This window comes from Euprymna scolopes, chromosome 16, assembly GCF_053919585.1.
Source record: "Euprymna scolopes isolate OS-2025 chromosome 16, ASM5391958v1, whole genome shotgun sequence".
NCBI classification, from domain to species: Eukaryota; Metazoa; Mollusca; class Cephalopoda; order Sepiida; family Sepiolidae; genus Euprymna; species Euprymna scolopes.
In genome coordinates, this window is record NC_136497.1 from 90278364 (window position 1) to 90293521 (window position 15158).

Below are 15158 nucleotides of genomic sequence, written 5' to 3' on the forward strand. Positions count from 1 at the left end.
ATACATACATACATTTATATAATGGTAACTAAAAATTTTTGACCAAACCGATTAAAAAGCTTGCCATATCTTTGAATACCTTTTATATCAAATTTCAAATGTTTAGGCCAGAAATTGTTTGAGTAATTTGGTAGAGACCGAAGAGGTCTTTTTTTTTTAAATTTGACCCCTATTATGACCCCTAAATTCTAAAATTTCAAGTGTTTAGACCCAAAATTGGCGGAGGAATTTGGTAGAGTTCTGAAAGGTCAAATCGTTGAATCTGACCCCTTAACAACAAAATTTCTGGCCGAAAATGAATTACAAAGATTTTCCCAAATTTCAGACCTCGTGTCACATTTTGCTATGTTGGGAAAGCAAAGAAATACTAATAGAGAAGAGGGTTTTTAATATGAATATCAATACACACAAAAGAAAAACGGCTTCATAGGAGTATATATATATATATATATATATATATATATATATATATATATATATATATATATATTGTTTGTATATGTATGTATACATATATATATATTGTACAACATATATATCTTGTATATGAATATATATATATATATGTACATATATATATATGTATATATATATATATATATATATATATATATAGTAAATATTCACACCTCGTAAAAATAATAGATCTACTTCGCTAGTGTTCGCATCGCCCTTTAAATCTAGATATATTTCTAGAATATCCAATAAATATCGTAGAATTATTATTTTTACATATATAAATTTTTATTATCACCAATAATCCAACAAAAAACACACGCATTTGTGTTTCCTTAATAGAGTCGAATATTTCTTTCCGTGATTAAGACGAGGTGGTTTTCTTACTTGGTATTTTCTTTCGCGCTTTCTCTAACCATCTTTGGTGGTATCCTCGAGGGAAAAATGTGCGTTTTCTAACCCGTAATATCTTTCCTGGTTGTATTAATGTGCATGTATTTATATACATAGATAGTTTTATAATACACATTTATCGTTATTTTAGATTGTTGGATTGGGCAAACAGGAAAATGACTGTCTCAAAAGAATTTAATTAATGACACAATATAATGTTGGGATTTTTATTTTGCTCTCTGATCAACATTTCCATCGTTTCTGGATATCGTTTTATTTTTATTATTTTTTTTTTTTACATTTTTTTTTGCGCGTGCTATTATTTGGTGAATATGATCATTGTCTTATGGAGTCACGACTGGTTAATTGGAACCCAGCAATGTCTGGCCAATTACAATGGTGATGGAGTAGCAGTTAAAGTAAAAGATGGTTCCGTGACGAAAGGCAATTTCGTTCGCAGAGAAAAAGCAAAGAAGTAAAAACAAGCGAAGTATGATGTCAAGAACTAAACAGCTTATTTTAAATTGTATCTTACAGGGCCAACTGGGAGGTTGTGTTTTAGTTGGTTCTAATGCGATTCGTTTTTGTCGAGGTTTTTCCTTCATTTTGTAAGAGATAAAAATCATTCCATTAAATTAAATTTGGAATTTAATAAAAAGAAGAAAATCGATAGCAAACTATTAACTATTTTCGAAGTCGTGAAAAATATGAGATCAATCAGTTTCAAGATATTTTCATGCAATTTTCTACTCTCCCCATCCGACACAACTGCGAATTTTACCATATTAATTCTAACTATGTAATACATTTTAACAAATCTTACATAATATTACGTTTAAGACCGATACTGACTAATAAAATTAATTAATGAAGATTATTTTTAATTGGCCTAGAAATCAGAAATGATATAAATTGCCTGTTTCAACTGAATTTCGATAAGAGATCAAAAGAATATATAATACTAGCAAATGGGCCCGACGTTGCCCAGGAATGAATAGTGATCAAGGAATGTTTAACCTTCCTCTATTTTTATTGTCATTGAAACTGATGAAATCGCCCATTTTAAAATCAAATCGATTGATTAACTGCTCTAATTGAGGAGACATCGTGGTGCGTCGGGAGGTTGCTTTATATGCCTCCCCGAAGTGGCTTTCTCTAAAATATAATGTTGTCTACTGTTGAGGGTATAACATTATTTTTATGCATAAAGGCTTGAATTAAAGTTTACAATGCGAAAGTCAAGTAGCATTGTTCGATTGTGCTCTAAACAGAAGCATTCATTTCATATGTATCTTTATATATATATATATATATATATGTATGTGTGTATATATATATATGTATATATGTATAAATAATCTACTCACACAAAAAAAATATAAAAAATAAATTAAAAATAGAAATAAAATAAATATTATAAACTTTAATTAATAACTAGTAAAATGAATACTTTTAATATACTGAAATTTAACACCTTTTATAACTCATTATAATGATGATACTAATGACTGCTTATTATTCAAATATCCATATATTTCCGTATTTATATTTAGTTTTCTTAATAATTCCTTAATAATTTCATAATAGTGTTTAATCGAAAATTTTATCTTAAATATAATCCATTTTAATTTTTAATTTCCTGATACCATTTAACTAAATATATACTTATGTCTCTATAACAGTACCTCTGTACGTAGGTTTATTTCACTCGGCGCCCGTCTGTGTATATTTATTGTGTACTTACTTAAATATGTAGATGTCGATATAGATGTATTTGCTGATGTGTATATATATATATATATATATATATATATATATATATATTTGTGTGGGGGTGGGGGGTGTCTATGTATGTATATATATATATATGTATATATATATGTATATGTATATACATATATATATGTGTGTGTGCGTGTGTTTGTGTGTGTGCGTGTATATATATCTGCATTTGTATATGTCTATATATATGTGTATGAGTGTATATATGTGTATATATATGCATAAGTATATGGATATATATATATGTGTATATTTGTATACGTGAGTGTATGTCTGTATATTTTTACGTATTTGTATATGTGTATACTTGTGATTATCTGCGTATCTATACATATAGCTGTATTCTTGCGTGTGCGTATGTTCTTTTATGTATATATTTATGTGTGTATGTTTGTGTCGCTTTCGCACATGTATGTATGTATTTGTATATTTGGTATGTATGTATGTAGATATATGCCTAAGCATGAATATGGCTGCATTAGTCAATCCCCTACCCTTAACTTAACGCATAACCAAACGTAACTCTCGTTGTAAAATCACACACGTGCAAAGTCCTTTTCTTTCCGTGACACGTTCAATATAAGTAGAACCCCCACACCACCTTCCTGTACAACTCACAGCCCCAGTAAAATTATGCCCCAATTTTATTTTTATTTCAAATGTACATTCTGTTGTGAAAAGTTTGGAATAATATTCCACTAGCTCCTAATGCGATCTTTCATCCCTTTTTTCTATCCTTTATTTTCTATCCTCTTTTTTAGAGAGCTCGCGATTTTTTATAAACTCCTTATGAACTTTTTATACTTTTTTTGAAGAGCTTCATTTTTCTTTTTTAATCTCTCTCCAATCTATTCCATTTTTCATTTTTCTTTTTGGCGTCGAGAGGTTCCAGGTTGCCTGGTGAAGTCTCTTTGAAACAGATGTCTATTTGTAGCGACCATATGTAACCGTTCACCCCAAATGATAAAAAATATTTTGCTTTTTTTATTGAGCACTATTACACAACCTCGTTGTCTTCATTAGTTCTGACGTTTGAACACCTCAAACCTGAATATATATATATATATATATATATATATATATATATATATATATATATATATATATATATATATATATATACTAGCAAAAGTGCCCGTCGTTGACTGGGTTCAAAAACAGCCTACAGAAAATGGACTCTGATTTATGAAAGTGTGATAGATTATGAAAAGGAAGGGTTGTAAAGAGATAGCTTCGAATTTGGGGGTATCAAAACAAAAGCAAAATAGGATGAAAGTATAAATAAAATAGATAAACCCCATAGTTGATTATACCATACCTGTTCACACTGAAACACTTATCACAATATTCTGTGGATCTATATTAAAAAACCTTGTTAAACTTTGTGACATATTTCCATTATGTGGAGGTCGGGTGCGAACGAACACCCCATAATTTATTATACCATATTTCTTCAAACTGAAACATAATTATCAAAGTATACTTTCGGAGATAGATATGAAAAGTCTTTATTAAAGTTTGTGCCTATTCCCATTCTATGGAGGCCAGGCGCGAACGCAGACCCCACAATTTTATTATACCATCCCTATTTAAGTTAAAACATACTTATCAAACTATTCTCATGTACATCTATATCAAAAACACTTGTAAACGTTATTTTTTTATTTTTTATTTTTTTTTATTTCCATACTTTATGGACCAGTCGTGAACGCAGACCCCACAATTTTTATGAACCACCGTTCTGCAAGATCAAACATACCCATTCCTGTGTCTCGATACATCTTCTATCATTATATGTAATCAGTTTTTTTTTTTTTAAATAGTCAACCATATAGGAGCTTATTCGTGACCAGGCACACACACAGACATATTCAGCTTTATATTATAGATATATATATAATGGGCGATTTTCTAAGAAAAACACCGGATCTCGTAGGCGGAGACGTTAACCTTAATATCGTTTAAAAAAAATCAACAGCAAAACTACACAAACAGATAAACGATAACAACTAAAAAGTAAATTGTCTATGGCATCATAGCGTAATTGGTTAGGGCGCTGGACTGAAATAAATAAGGTCCGGGGTTCCAATCCTAACAACAATCAATTTACGCTGACGAGGAGTAGGGCTCCGAAACACACGTGTCCGTAAATTACTGTTTTTCAAAAATAATAAATAAATAAAAAATATGTTTAAATAAAGAATGGGCGACTTTCTAAGAAAAACACCGGATCTCCAAGGCGGAGACGTTAACCTTATTATTGTTTAAAAAATCAACAACAAAAACTATATATATATATATATATATATATATATATATATATATATATATATATATATTCTATTTATTAAATTGCTAACGTTCAGATAATAGAAGCGATATATATGGAGAATAAAAATCCCCAGCACTATAAATGAGTTTATCAAACCACTACCTGAGCATCCTGAACAAACTATCATGAAAACAATAGCATCAATGTATGGTGCATTTTAGGCCTAGAAACGTGTAACTTCCGTCAGCCTGATCTAGTAGCACAAATATGAGTGAATGAGAGAAAGAGAGAGGGAGAGAGAGAGAGAGAGTCTAATTCCAACGAAGGACGAAATAAATACATAAATAATTGAGATGATTTAAGAGACACTCGTCCTGCGACATTGTCTGTGGCATTACTATTAGAATAACGCATTTGCCGTTTCTCGTTTCCTTTTTAGTCCGGTATGCATTTTTATTTCCTTCCCGTCGCTATTATCATTGCGTCGATCTTTGACAGTGTTATGCCATTCCAACAATATGCATACTGTTGGTTGAAAAAGGAATTAAAAAAAACATAACCCCAAATATTAAAAAAAAAGAAACCTTGTGCAATTGAGCAAACGGAGGACAGATGGCAGGATAAAGCCATCTATGGTCAATAGTTTGACCGACCCAAAACAAACGGGCGTAGACAATAACATGCTATCGGTAACTGCCTTGTCAAAGATTGAAATCTAAAATCCAAAATAATATTGTAGTTGCACGAAAGCAATGATTCATGACTAAATAAGAGAGTCGTTCCAAAAGTAAGTCCCATTTTTAACCGTGAATGTTGGCAAGTTACTAAGACGAGAGTGGTACCATTAAAACGAGTGATATTTTGTGTTCTGCATAAATATCCCTATGCACAATGCACTTTTGCCAGAAAGCAGCACATTCTTTTCATTGTTTGGACATTTGAGTTTGTATCTGTTGATATCTTATATGCTTTTATATAGCGTGATGTGGTTCTCTGTTGATTAAATGTGTCTGTGTCGGATATACTCGAGAGTCATTACAATGATAAGAATATTCTATTGTCATAGCCCTAGCAATGACACATCTCTGCTTTTGACAAACATCTATGACAGGGGTAGCTAAGTTAGAGCCTCACACCGTCAATATCTGAAACAAAGAGATAATACTGTTAGGTCATTAGTGCATAAGACCAGTTATCATAACAATGTAATTTGCCACCCGGGTCTGATCCACTCGAGCGAAATGAAAGACAGGAAACGCTAATTTTTGAACATTCCTCGTATTATTAAAAAAAAAAGTAAAAAAAACATTGCAAAATGTGTTTATCGCAAATGTAAATTATCTAATTAATATGTTGAAATCATTCGCCATCTTGTACACCGTTGCACAATATTAAAATCCACCGAAATCAAAACTTGCTGCACAAGGTTATCCGAAATGAATATTGCGAAACCTGGGATGTTTCTGGGAATATAATTGCAAGCAATCGATATCGACAATTACTTTAAGAGGCATAGAGCCTCTCGTCATCGTAAGGGATGTTCTATAAATGCAGGCATAACAATCAGAGATAACCTTCCAAATAGAGTTCCCAATCACTATGCACTATATATTTTGTGGCACTTCATATCGATAGCATTGCAGCTGTCAAATTGTCGAAAACATGTAGATGCCGACTTTTTTTTTGCGAAAAGCTAAATGTGGCGATGACTGCAAGCGAAGTGATAACTGTTTTTAATGAAGCGATCAGGTTTCGAATCACAGTGTGTACGACACCGCCCGTTGCTATCAAGACTGACATCCGTGATACAGCAACACAGATCTCAGCTTGATCTATACCTCCCGTTGTTTCAGCTGTTTGAGAAGGGCGTTAACTGGTCCCCACATTACATAAATGCATAACTCTTCGTAAAGAGAGAGAGAAAGAGAGAGAGAGAGAGAGAGAGAAAACAATCTAATTTACATGTAATCAAAATATATACACATTTATAGATTATAAATACAGCAGTAGATTATATCATATTGGTAAGAGTTCTGAAATTCTGATACGATAGCGGAATTCGATTCACTGTTTTAAAAACACATATTTCTAACCATAGTGAAGTGCCATAAAACGGCGATATATGTTGTAATGATATAATATCAGAACGGATCCGTTTATCAATTTCGTAATTATTTAATAGATTGCATGACGCTTTAGTGCAAGATTATTCCCTTATCTTTCCACTTTATAGAATTACGTCATTATTCAATGTAATTAGATGAGCCTGGTTACCCCTGCCTTTGTTCTAATAAAAGGCGTAATAGACAGAAAGTGTAATCAACTGCGCATGTAGAAAGGTAAAATAAGTTCATACTAGACATCTAGGTGTTAAGAGAATTCTGTTCACGACTAGTCAAGGTACAAGCCGGAAGGAATCTCGTGCGTTCTCTGGTCAGGTATACCATTCTGACATCTCTCACTGTGCGCTATTTCTGTAAATCTTTCTGTTTTAATCGATAGAGTAACAACAGTAATTCAATGCGGACAGAAAACATTTTTTTTCTGTGCGAAAGGTTTTTAAAACTTACTAGACAAACAGATGTTTCTTGCTGATTTCGATATTTACAGACTAAAGCAATATAATATGGTTATAATTGCATAGACAATTATAACTTTCAAACTAAAATATGCAAATATTTCGGCCATTTTCCTAAAAGAGCATTTTAAACTATTGTAATGTGTGGCATGCATGTTCGTACTAATTACACCAATCGCAATATTGTATTCATTGTTTTGTTCTTTCATATTATTAAAAAATCAAACATATTTTTCTACAATAGTTTCCCTTACGTTGTCTCGAATATGGCTTTCTTTACACAACAGAAAATAATTTCCATCGTGATAATGTTTGTCTTTTCGTAGTACTGCTTACCAAAGACCCGCTACAACTGTTATAGTTTTTAAATCTGCTTATTCTTCTGATCTAGCTCCCTCGGGTCATCACTTATTAGAAAAATAAAACAATACAATTTTGATAATCAAAGGTTCACGTCACAACAAGACATTTAATGTGTTAGCTTCATATAAACTTCGTGCAAAAATTATGTCGTTTTTTAACGCCCAACTTCAAAAGATCATATCTCCTTTCATAATAAACTTTCTTAATCGAACATTTAGAATCGACACATTCTTGCCAACGAGAAACAAGGTGGTTTATCTTATTGGCATCAAAATCCGGAGTCCTTGAAGCGACGATGGTATCATCTCGGTTTTTGAAGCATTTTTCACGCAGGTAGTTGTCGAGATGCTTGAAAAAATTATAATCGGTGGGCGGAGATCCGGTAAATATGGGAAACGAAGTAGAGTCTCGTCGCCCAATTTGCTCAGCTTCTATAGGGTCAGTTGAGCAACATGCAGGCGAGAGTTGTCGTGGAGGAGAATTGGTTCCTTACTATTGATAAATCTCGGGCATATTCCTTGGAACTTCTGGTACATTTCGTCAATTTATCGTTAGTACTTCTCTGCCGTAATCGTTTCGCTTCGTTTTTGGTGCAATTTTGGCTTCTGGAAGTGCCGTGAGGTTTATGCAACACCCAACCACTATGCCGACTATTGCTGGTTGTCGTAGTGGATCTACTTCTCATCACATGTCAAAATCCGCTCGAGAAATAGGACGTTTTTGTTGTGCTGAAGAAGCGTAAAAGACACCTGAAAAACGACGATATTTTTATTGTTCAATTCATGCGGCACCCATTTACCAAACTGTTTTGACTTCCCTATTTGCTTTAAATGACAAACGATTGTTGAGTGGTCTACCGCGAGATCAACAGCACATTTCTGTGTGGTTTCGCGAATATCGGCTTCAATTAAGTCCTTCAAATGTTCGTTATCAAGCGAAGTCGGCCGGTCGCGACCCTTTTTATATTCGAGGCTCTGGTCACCATTACCAAATTTCTTGAACCATCGTTGGGCCATACCTTTGTTAGTAGTTTTATGACACAACGCATCATTGATATCACGAACTGTGTCGGTAGATTTTCGGCCTAGTTTTAACTGGAACAAGAAAATCGAGGGATTAGAATTGTGTCCATGCTGTCGAAAAGCCTGCAAAAAATGAATTAATATACTGAAGACGGTGACGAATAACATCATTCGATAGAGCAAAATGCACGTTCCAAAATGATATATAAAATGAATTTCATAAGTAAGAAATTAATAAGTTTGTTGACAGATTGAATAAAGTAAAACAAAATAAAGGTTAATATTGTTGTGAATGAATATTTTCCAAAATACTTTTTCATTTTGAATTGGAAATTTTAAATCGGCAAAACCTCTTGCTCCGAGCTAATATATGCAATAAGTCCCGCTAGCTACTAAGGCCATTTCCTTGTGAGTGTTTTTGAAGAAATTTCGTTTTCGTTGCTTTTCAAGTTTTCTCACATTTTTCCGGATCAGCAGAGTGCAAAGAATCTGAGCTAATTTTCCTCTGACGTCAACATCTACTCTTATAGCCTTTAATATCACAAGAAAATGTGTTTGTAAATTAATGTTGCAGTTATTTTACTATTCAATTTTTGTTGTCTTAGATAGATTTTCAAATGAAATAGTGACATGCCTTTACGGCACTTACAGTTTTTTCGAACTTTCTAGTTCTTTGTATCAGATATTTTATTTTACAGATTCAAAATCTCCTGAATAAAGTAATATCGCATTAGTTGTCATAAGCACAGAACATCATTTACAATCACTATAACACTAAATGTTCTATACGCTATTTTTATCATATTATAAATAAGCAGGACCCGTTACCCGTCATTGCCTCCCCCGTAAAAAAATCTATAGTTGGGCTGTTGTTATTGCTCAACCTCCAACCTCCTCAAGTTAACTACATTTTATTGGAATGAACACCTTCCCAACATCCCTATGTAAAACACCCCTTTCAGGATAGGCATCCCATTTTGTGAGTGGGTGTGGGATTGACAAAAATTGTTCAAAATGTAACTTTAATAATCGCTGTCAGGTTCGCATGAGCAAATACTATGAACCAACAATAAAATATGGTGGTTGCAGTGCCGGTCGGCCATTGTTTACTAATCGGGCAGGAAGGTTATATTTCAGGATATAGTATTTTTGTTGGCAATACTAGAGATAAAGTTGCCAAATACTCTCAAACACTCTATCACTAAAAAGGAACAAAAATCATGTGGTTACCTCTACGTTACCATGTAAATATATAAACGGTATTTCAGAAAGTGGCAGTTTTAAATAAGCCTAAAACAAAGACACAAAACAGAAGCAATATGTAAACTTTTTTAAATTTATATTTCAGTCAATAGAAACAGGATGTTTTTTTTTAAATAATTTTTGTAAGAAACATTTTTCAATATATATACCTAAAAGAAAAGAGAATTAGGGAAAACGTTACAGGCCTTTGAAATAACTCCCATAAAACGTACGTATTGCACACACCTTTCAAATGTATGTATCGCGTGGTGGTCGCAAATACTGACTTATCCGTGGAAAGAATGGGCCAGTTGACTGTGAAAATGTTGTTAGGGTTCGTTGCGTGTTTCGAAAGTTGATTAAAGTATATAGATGGAAAAACAGAAAAATTTGTTCAAACGAACTATTACATAATAAAAAAAATAAATAAAAAAAAGAAAGAAACCAATTTGCTATGTGTGGATGTGGTTTACTTTAGCACGCTCCCCTCTCTCTCTCTCTCTCTCTTTCTCTCTCTTTCTTTGTCTCCCTCTCTCAATCTATATCTATTTTTCGCTCTCTATCTCTCGATCTCTTTCCCTCTTTGTCTCTCGCTTTCTTTCTTTCTTTCTTTCTTTCTTTCTCTATTACTCTATCACTATATCTGTGTATATTAATTTCCATACTGTCACGCCCGTGCGCCCTTCTTGAACCATTCTCATTTCGTGGGAACATTTGTTTATCTATGCAGAAAGCGTGAATTGTAGTAAACATTAAACAAATCGAACGAAAAATTGTATTTATATGAATAAAAAAAACAATTGTTTATTTGTGGTTTACTTCGCACGGCTACGATGGGGACGACATTCCTCTCTTTCTATCTGCCTCTCTCTCTCTTTTCTATCTCTACTTCTCTCCTTTTCTATCTCTATATCTCGCACTCTTTCACTCTCTTTATCTGTCGCTCTCTGTCTCTTACTCTCTATCTCACTATCTCTCTATAGCGAACGATGTACTGTGTATATTAGTATCTATACTCGCTTGCTCTTATCGAAAAGCTCCAATTTCATGAGTACATTTGTTTATGTATCCTGAATGAGTTAAGTGAAGTAAACAGCAAAATAAGTAAACGAAGCATTGTAATATAAATTTAAATTTATATTGTGCGTATTTAGCTATAACGATTGTAGCGCGTAGAGGGAGCGGCCATATTTGTAACGGCATAACGTGTTCGTTTGTTTAATAAAATGTGTAATCCCAAATAAGCGATTTGTCGGAGGGCAGCCAATGAGAATGGTCAGAACTTGTTAAGGAAGAAATTATTATTATTTAACTGTGCAAAGGAAAAGTAACAGTTTGTCTGTGACTTCATGAGCCACTTACGAAGAGAGACAGGTGCGTATAGTTATACCCGATGTAGACTGGTGCCGGTATACGACTTTATAATTAGAGGGAAAATAGTAAATACTTTTCTCTTAGAATGGATCGGTTGTGATGATGGCGTTGCTAGGATAAAATGTAATCTTGTATTAAACGACTAAATATGTCTATAATCTCGTTCTAAAGTTAAATAAGGTAGCAGCTAATAGTGTTGACATAATACATCTGTATGCGGTACATGTTGTTGCAAACCTACTGTACTTTAGTGCAGAAGGAAATTCCTGCAATCAAAATATTATATATGGAGATGTGACATCAAAACAAACTGTTTTATTAGATTTATACTGTTAGTGCACTATTAAGTGTAAATCTTGTTCTTTTGATTGTTTTCTCGATTATCCACTGGTGAGTAAATTAACTCACTGTTTATGCAGTATTCAGCTACAAAAAAGGTTGAAGACGGACATGCATTCTTGAGGACATCAGTGTTTTATGACGTCCTCAATAGAAACAGGAAGATGGGCGATAACCATGCCACAAGTTGATTACCAATTAAATCAGAAACATGCCTTCTTTCCAATTTTTTTTCAGGAAATCAAGGATTTTATTGTCTTTTTCCCCCTGTATATAATAATTTCCAAATACCAAAACGGCGTTAATGGTTAATAATTAAGGCACACATGACGAAACTGAGAATAAATGTCTAATCTTATGAACACCTAAATGGAAATACGAAAGATATACCTGGAATGTTTAATTTTGCAATTCATATATAATGAACCGTTTCTCTGCTCTCCCTTTCGACGAGACGGTATATTATCGACGAGAACCTGTGACATAAGCTCACACCAATAAACGAAACTATCTTTCTAACGAATTTCCGCCGTCGATAATCATATTTATTAACGTAATTATTTCTATATTCGGCCAAACCTTGTGATTATAATGGACTGACGAAAATAAAATTACTTTAGGGTCGATAAATGTAACGCTGGTTTACAAAACGCTTACTACTACTCAGAGATTTATCGATATTTTAGTAAAGATAATTCGAGTTTTTGAGCGCAAGCAGAAAAAAAAACTATATACAAGAGCATAAAAAATATATTACTGGGTGTATATATAAGGTAGGTTGAACACTATCTGAGTTATTGGCAGTTAATAAATTCAGCTAATTTATTTTATGTTTCTTAACTAAAAATGAAAAGGGTAATCCATCTATAATCAATTAATTGAAAATTAGCGTATCTGTAGCTATCGCTTGCCTACCCTTATTGTACACACATAACAACACACCTTGTCGTCCTTTCTACGCCCAACGGACATGTTTTCTTGGCATTATATATACGACTGATTTTATGACAGCACAATGGTTTCATATATATATATATATATATATATATATATATATATATATATATATATATATATATATATATATATATATATATATATATATACGCACTATTATTTCATTTCATTGAAGTTTTCAGTAATCAAGGAATTCCCTTCTTGGATTTAACAATATATATATGTATGTATATATATATATATATATATATATATATATATATATATATATATATATATATATATAACTACTTCATTTACTCACATAAAATTAATATACGAAAGTATAGATTTATACGTAAACTTTAAGTATTTACTTCAAAAGTGCTCAATACGTAGGTAGAGCTAGTTAGTAATTTATAAAATATATATGGTGATTAAGCTACACTGAATATTCGGCGTTTCATCCAATCTAGGATACCTCAGGCTTATAAGCCTGATGAATCCTAGAGTGGATGAAACGCCGAATATTCAGTATAGCTTAATCGCCATATATATTTTAATTAACTATATATATATATATATATATATATATATATATATATATATGTATGTGTGTGTGTGTGTGTTTGTATGTATGTATATATATATGTATACACACATATATATATAGATATATATATGAGGGGAATTTAATTATTCAAATAAACAATTACAATATTGGTCAAAGACAAGATTGATTAACTTGTATCTTTATATACATATATATATATATATACATATATATATATATATATATATATACATATATATATATATTACTGCATTGAGAATAAGGCCGCGAATCAGCTTCGGAATTAATATAGAATATTCTATCTGTTCGAATATCCTCATTGTATGCTGAATGTAACACCCTCGTATACATGGCTTCATAAGATGATGCATTCATTTCCGTTCAAATATTAGTTGCAGTTTTATTAGTTGTTGTTGTTTTCGTATTAATTATCGTTCGAGTTTCTCATCTGTGCGTCTCTAGTGTTTGATAAATTATTGGTTTGGTTGAATTTGTAGTTTCACTAATTGTTCTATGGCTGCCAGAAGCACATACACATTTTGTATGATTGGTAAAAATAAAGAGTGTATATATGACTTTTAAAACTGTGTTCGCTTTAACGAATTTTAATTGTATAAAGCTGAAATGGGTGAAAATTTCCCACCGGTTTTGCAATAAAAACCTGTTGTACTTAATTCCACTCACAGTTTAATTTTATTGCTTTACTTTGTAATCCCTTGGAAAAATACTTTGATCTTAACGAACTGTTTTTCTTTTTATTATAGAAAAGGTACATCTTCACAGTGTGAACTTATTCTGCAATGTTTACTATCTGTGATAGACAGAGAAAAAAAGTCAAATAAAAGTCGGCAATTCCTTTTTAGTAAAAAAATTACTGATGATTAAAGTTTATCGTTTCTGGTTACGAAACATAAACACAGCAAACATTTTTTTCTTGCCTATTTGTTTTCAACTGGCAAACTTACTAAAGACGAGAAAACATTTTTTATTACGTATTCAAAAATTTCGTGAATAATGAAATAATCAAAACCTGTTACGTTATCCAGTGACTAGTATTTATTTCGAATACTTACATTTTCTTGCGTTGTTATTTTACTTCAGTGTTTTGGACACTACATTGGTGTTTCATAAAGGTTAGGGTTAGGGTTAAGCAAAAACGCTATTTTGTTTTGTCATTTTAATAGTTGACAAGAAAAACACGCTCTGTTTGAGTATTTTACAGTTTTTAATTAGTCATCCAACATTATCGTAGTGCTCGTTCTTCGTTTGCTTATTTTATAGCAGAGTAAATTGGACTAACTGAAACTGGGTTTCAAGTCCACGTTCGTCGGTGTTACCGTGAAATTTCGTGAGCATATAATTGCAACCATTGTTCGTCGCAGTTATGGAAAACTTTTGTAACCACTGCTATACACCTGTTTACAGTGTTGCAAGGAAAACAGACCCCCAGAATAGAGTTGAAAAAAATATTAACAATAACATCAAAAAGTATTATCTATTTGGTCTAGCAACTGAACAACCTCAGTTGGGCCATTGGATATACACGTAATCACAGAGCGACAAGACCGCTTTACTAATCTCTGACATTACCTTTCTATAGTGCTAATAAGTAACAGATTAAACAACCGGAAGTCTCGCACAAGGTCATATTATTTTCGGTTTAAATTACCGACTCTGTTTCGAACAAAAGAAAAGCGTTAAAATATATTTACATACACAAAACATTTCAGATAGGCAAGAGAGTTGCTTATCATACATTTATTGGTTATGTATTTGAATTTTTGACCCGTTTTTCAATTAGAAGCTTCCCTGCTAATTCCCTTCAAC

At 32.4% G+C, this 15158-nt stretch overlaps 1 protein-coding gene across 1 annotated transcript in view; it reads right to left on the reverse strand.

Moving 5' to 3' along the window:
• LOC145296201 (histone-lysine N-methyltransferase SETMAR-like) overlaps nucleotides 1-12793 on the reverse strand; it is a 53988-nt gene extending 41195 nt beyond the window's left edge. Inside the window, exons 1-2 of the mRNA XM_080142410.1 lie at nucleotides 12764-12793; nucleotides 8702-8938 (exon numbers count right to left, since the gene is read on the reverse strand). Of these exons, the coding sequence (XP_079998536.1) occupies nucleotides 8702-8938; nucleotides 12764-12793 (267 nt within the window). The remainder of the gene's footprint in view (nucleotides 1-8701; nucleotides 8939-12763) is intronic.
• Nucleotides 12794-15158: the final 2365 nt, after the last annotated feature.